This window comes from Uloborus diversus, chromosome 8 (genome assembly GCF_026930045.1).
Source record: "Uloborus diversus isolate 005 chromosome 8, Udiv.v.3.1, whole genome shotgun sequence".
Lineage (NCBI taxonomy): Eukaryota > Metazoa > Arthropoda > Arachnida > Araneae > Uloboridae > Uloborus > Uloborus diversus.
Window position 1 is genome coordinate 139,536,902 of NC_072738.1, and position 6,318 is coordinate 139,543,219.

The following is a 6,318-nucleotide window of genomic DNA, read 5'->3' on the forward strand; positions in this document are numbered from 1 at the left end:
AATGAAACTCCAACTCTTGCCAACTGATGATAATTTTGCAGAATGTAACTTCAAATTTCACCGAATGATGACAATCCTGCTGAATGGAACTCCAAATTTGGCCGAATAGAACTCCGAATTTCACCGAAAGAGGATCATTTTGCCGCATCGTCAGACAAAATTTGCCAAAAACGCAAATTTTTGAGAGGTCACAGTGGCCTCTCGCAACCTCTCATTGGGGCACCCCTGTAAACAAGAGATTCGCCCAAACGTAAACAACCCTATTTTCCGTTGTACAAATTTTAGTTTTTTAACATTATTTATTAGTAAAGTCCAGATTGTATGCAAATACATGTGTGCATACGCGATTGCAAATATTTGCTTCTTTCGACGCTAGGGGTCGTCTACAAATGATGTCACGCTTTGAGGGGGGGGGGGGGTGTTCGCGAAATTGTGACATTGTGTGACAAGGGAGAGGAAGGAGATAACAAGAAGTATGACACACGCATTTTTAATAGTAATATATGAATGAAAAATAACGTGACACGTGAAAAATGGGGGAGGGGTAAGGTAAAGTGTGACACTTTATGACAGAGGTGAAGGGAGCGAGACAAAAATGGTTTTAAAAAAGTGTCACATCATCTTTGAACAGCCCCTTAATGCGTATAAATACATAGAAATGACACATTTTTTTAATGAAAAAGGTTATTACTGAACTTTTCATTTGAGTTTAAATTTGTTTTGCATTAAAAAAAAAGAGACAAATATTTTGTACTTCACAAACAGTTATTCAAATTTTCACGCAATAAATATGTTTTTTAACCTGGTCACAGTTCTAGATTACGAAGAATTAGATTTTCCAGAAACAATTCCTTAATTTAAAAATATATATATATATATTGATTTATGTATCCCTAAAAAAATTTAGACTTTCAATTTCCGCAGACCAGCAGTACTGAAATTTCACAAATATTTTTCTGTCTATGATCAGCTACTTAGCATTGTCAACATTTCGAACCTTTCCGATTGTGAATTGACGGCGATTCCTATTATAATGTCAAATACGTATACAATTGAATTCTAAGTCCGCATTGTCCTTTTCAATTGATGCCGCTCATATTTTTCATCTGCGTGCGGATTGTTTACTGAGCGGCAAGCTTTTTAACACCCTTTTATTAGCTCACCTGTATGTATGTATGAGTGTATCTATGTAACGGAATTTTACAACTCGATTTTCAATCACTTCCTGTAATCGAATTCTGTTGAAATTTAGTATGCGATCTCAGATTCAATGGCAATACGATATTCTATTACCATATTAATTAAATGACTATTTATTATTATTAGTTTATTCCTACATCAATATTTTTGCAGAATGTTCCAAAGTAATTAGAACGTAAATTATAATTGTTATAAACTAATTTCATGCAAAATGTAAGTGATCCTTCAATTGAAAATTTATTGTCGAGCACGGTCATTGTTAAGCAATGATTTTATTAAAATGTATTTCAAATTTTAAAGAAAATATACATATGGTTTCCAGGTTTACCCCCAGTTCGGCCAACATTTAAAATTTTCTCCTCCCTTAACCTATCAAAGTGCATAATGGGGTAGTTTCCGAAATTTTAAAAGATTTTTTTTCTGAAAGAGCATGCTTAAAAACATAGAATCTGACCATTTTAAAATAATTTCTTTAAGTTTAATATTTAAAAAACATAACGTAATTCGGTGCGCTTTCATTGTTTACGCTTCTGTCCGATGACATCACAAATGATGAAATGCCATTCAGTGTTGCCATTCACAGAGCAAAATATTTAATTCGCGTCTTTACTCACGTGCATTGGCAACGATAGGGTTGATAGCAAGCGTAGGGCGCAATTTTAATTCGCTTCTTGATTATCATAACGTGGAAACGTGGTAGAAAGATGCGCCAAAGAACATCATTTGTGACGTCATCAAGACCACGCCTAGTTTCAAAAATCGAACATTTTAAAGAATTAATTAAAAAATAACTGTTGGGAAAATGAAAGTATTTTCTGGACCCATGTTATTATTTTTGCTTATTCTATCAATTTCAGTGACTAAAAGTAGTACTTTTGACTGAAGGAAACAACCCCATTGAAATTGAAAAACAGGAGGGGGCGGGAGGGGGAGAAAATTTTGTGTCGGCGAAACTGGAGGGACAGCGGTTTCCACACACATGTTTTATGTATTATAGAAAGTAAGATAATGTATATGATTTTGTTTTAAACTTGAGACTTTGAAGAGTTTAATATTTCTGAAAAATTCAGTTCATTATTTCAGAACACTTACACGTGTGTCTGAAGTGTTAATAGTCTTCGAATATGATTGAGTGTTTCTTTCGTTTGTTTTTTCCTGTGGCTGTACCAGCTCTGACCTGATAGACATTGCCAGTTTGGAGTAGTATTGAAAACAGGCCTCCGTCTTCATGCTCGCTTCGCTCGCCAATCCCCGTTCGCCACCCACGGTGGCTCAATGCCGACTGCGGCGGGTGACATTTGATTTTCAAATGACTTTTGTCAATTGAACATCAATTGTCACCCTTTCCGAAACTGATTATTTCCTTGGAACATTTCGGGTTTCCACGGGTTTTTATGTATTTCCCCGTAAAATCAAGTATTTTCACAAAAAGTTCCCTGAATTGCCACAAGTTGAAATGCAAACTTTTCGCTCTTGTGAAAAATATTGATAGCTACCGGTTTAAAGATTGATTGAGCCTGTTTAATAAGTATATCGGATGTCGTTCGAATACGGCCTGTCCAGATTGACTGAGTTCCCAATCAGAGTGAATGAATTAATGCGTCTCAGGATAGCTGCAGCTTTCCTTTCCAAGGCAAGAATTGCAGTCAAGGTGCTTGGTTTTTACTTGCAATTCTGCCTCAGCTTTGGTTATGGTAGTATTCGTGCTTCTGGAGTTTTCTTAGTAAATCAGGCAGGTTTTATTCAATTACACTAAACCTGCCTAATTTCCCTTGAAGGTTCCAGATTGGCTTTAACCGGAGATATTTCCAAATTCTTCAGAAAAATTTCAGGAAGGTTACTCACTTTTAGCGGAAAACTTTCCTGGTTTTTGCAAGGTAAGTTACTGGCAGAAATTGGGCACATTAGCTGCCCGTAATTGTCCTGGAACGTTTCTAAATCGTTTTTAGAGTACTAAGAGAGAGAAAGGGTTACAAACACACAGGTTTTTTAGTAGTATAGCTAAAGGAAAAAATAAATTCAAAAACATCTTCGTAGACGAAAGTTTGAGTCATGAAATCGATGATTTTAATAACTGGGAAAATTTAAGCGTTTCTCGTATCGCGCTAAGGAAAATAGTTGCAAAAGAACGTAGTTTGCAAAAGATATTGGAAATATAATTTTACTTCCTTCCTACAGGGTTGCCACTCAATTTTGGAAAAAAGTTCCCTGTGTGCAACATTACAAACAAGCGTACACTGATATTTAAAAAAGAACATTAATATCTTGATATTTTTTTTCATCACAGAGAGAAAAATATCAAATAAAAATATTTAAATAAGGAGAGTTTGAATACATGTAAATTTTTACTCAAGGAAAAAGAAAAAAAAAGCCTTTTGAGTAACTATTTATTACTTGGACTTAAAAAAATTAAAGTTAAGCAGAACGATGAATGTTGACGACTAATTTCATTCTCTCTGAACTCGCAACTCCAATAAACTCTAGGGGGCGCTGCAGCCACTGTATAATGGCGGATGAAAAAGGTAAAACAAACAAATACGGTAACTTATAACTTGCATTGACGCTTAGTGAATGACAGTAAATTTTCATCGTGTTCGTGGGAAGCTTTCTTTTTTATTCTTCTGAAATTGCATTACATCATAAACTGTCTGAAGCCTGTAATTTACCCCAAAGAAAACACATGGAATGGAATGTTTTACCTTTTTCTTTAGTATTGTTAATCACCGCAAGGAAGCGTATTCGAGCTCTGGAGTTGCGAAGAAAACAATAAACGATTTTTGCTTTTATGACAGACATTTTAATATTTACTTAAAAAAAAACTTTTAAGTAAAATTACCATTTTTTATTTTATTTTATTTATGAACTTTATATTATTATTAATTATTTATTTCTTCTGGTAGTTTATTCATTTGGGCATTGATTTTGCAACCTCAAGTCAAAAATTCCCTACATTTTCCAGGTTTTAGAGGAAATTTTCAAAATTCCCCGGATTATCCCTGTTTTTTGTTTGAATTTTCTGTATTTTCCCTATTCCTTCAGGTTTCCCTGAGGAGTGGCAACATAGTTCCTAGTTTTGAATACTGTTAATGCTCCGTTTTGCATGGAAAAGTTTTAATTATATACGATAATGGTAGGTCTGTAAAGTGTACGTTTGCTTTTTCAAAATATTCTGCTTTTGATTGAAATATATTGCAAAAATGTCTTTTATTTTATTTTACTTTATTTCTACCAATTCAGTTTAAATTTATGAATGAGATACATTCTTGTTGTCATACATAGTACATGCGTAGACTTATCGTCAAGTGGTCTACAGTTATTATTCCGCTTAAATATTTAGCCACTGATTGAATATTAAAAATTTTCCTTTTTAAGGTTCAATTGATGGAACTCACTAAAAAAATTCCAAAACGTTACTGAATGTATTAGTGTAACGTCTCGGGATTTTTATGGTTTTCATACACTTCCTGGAAAAATCAAGTATCATTGTCAAAAAGTTTCCTGAATTGCTACAAGTCGCACGAATGCAGATTTCTCACTGGTATGAAAAATATTTTAGCTCCCAGTTTAAAGATAAACTGAGCGTGTTTATAAATGGTATCTGCTTCAGTTCAATCACGGCCCGTCCAGACTGTTTCAGCTCCCAAGGGGAGCGAATAAGTGTCTGGACTATGTAGCTTTACAAAAATTGCAGGAAAGTAGAATTCTGTCTTAACTTTGACCATGTTTGCAGTATTGCTTGTGAAACTTCTTTGATAAATCAGGAAGGTGCCTAGTTATATGAAACCTACACAAGTTTTCTCTAAAGTTCCAGAGGCATTACTGGCTTTAAATGGGAAGATTTCTGAATATTTCAGGAGGCTTCCAGAATAATTTCGGGAAAGTTACTGAGTGTTAGCGAAAAACGTTCCAGGTTTTTGCGAGATATGTTACTGGCAAAATTGGGCACATCAGCTGCCCATTATTTTCCAGGAATGTTTCTGAATCGTTTTTACAGTGCACTAAAATATGTTTCCAAACGGTTAAATAGAATTAATTTGACATCGATATATATTATGATTTTTCTTATATATAAAATGTGATTTATACTGATTTTAAATAATTTTTCCAACATATGGAAAAGATCAGTTTTACGCTTCGGAAATGAAACTAAGTAATAAGTAATTTCATAAAGGTAGGAAAAAGTTTTCTAAATATGCACTAAAACAGACTACTAACATGCAAAATATGTTTTGACTAGTGTAACTTCTTAAAGCCATTCACTAGCAAAAACCTCTAGCAACTAGTCAAGCGTAACAAAATCAAACAATGCATATTTAACGTTTGGTCCCAATCTGATAGTTTATATTTCAAATGAAATTAAGTTATGAGAAATATAAAGGTGTGAGAATATTTTAAACTTTTAAAATGAATATTCATTGAAACATTTATTTTGAACAGCTTGCCGGTAGTATCCATTACTTTTTACGTTTTAAAAAACTAGGAAGGGAATAAAAAAGGAAACAAAATAATTAGCTAAAATAAGTAATAGAACAACTAACAGTCATACATACCATTGTCATTTGTAGCTGCCATAATGCCGTCTATTATAGATATATCAGCTGTAAAATAAATTGGGAAAAGCTAAATGTTTTTCTTTTGGTTCCCTCCGCTAGAAACGAGAGAAAAAATCGCTTTTTTCTCCCCAAGACACTATTACATCCAAATGCGGGTGTTTGTGTCCATATGGTAGCCAAACATATGGTTTATTGTGCGCAAAAATTCCATTTCATCATGCACATCTCCTTGTGAAGCTCAGGAAAACCGTGTTCCCAGATAAAGGAGCATTGTAAGAAAAACAGCTTGCCTGTCGTGCTGTGAAAACGTGATCTTTCACTGCAGTAGAGCTTATTCCGCTCCCAACCTAAGACCATCACTGTGATGTTGTGTGGAATGCTTCCGTGTGCGATTGGGAAACCCGCCAAGTAGGGTGCGGAGCGGTCGCCTAAACGTCGCCAATCTGACGCTTCGAGATTTGAATTTGAACAGTGAGTTGATTCAATCAGTGAAGAGCGCAAAATCGATTTTGGAGAAATCGCCATTCTGAAAGATTATTTTCTGTCGCTAGCATATATGAGGGTG

At 34.5% G+C, this 6,318-nt stretch overlaps 1 protein-coding gene across 1 annotated transcript in view; it reads right to left on the minus strand.

Moving 5' to 3' along the window:
• The window catches only part of LOC129227578 (cationic amino acid transporter 4-like), a 53,171-nt gene extending 47,070 nt beyond the window's left edge, over nucleotides 1–6,101 (minus strand). Inside the window, exon 1 of the mRNA XM_054862163.1 lies at nucleotides 5,751–6,101. Coding sequence (XP_054718138.1) covers nucleotides 5,751–5,772 — 22 coding nt within the window. The 5' untranslated portion in view covers nucleotides 5,773–6,101. The remainder of the gene's footprint in view (nucleotides 1–5,750) is intronic.
• Between the last annotated feature and the right edge of the window lie 217 nt (nucleotides 6,102–6,318).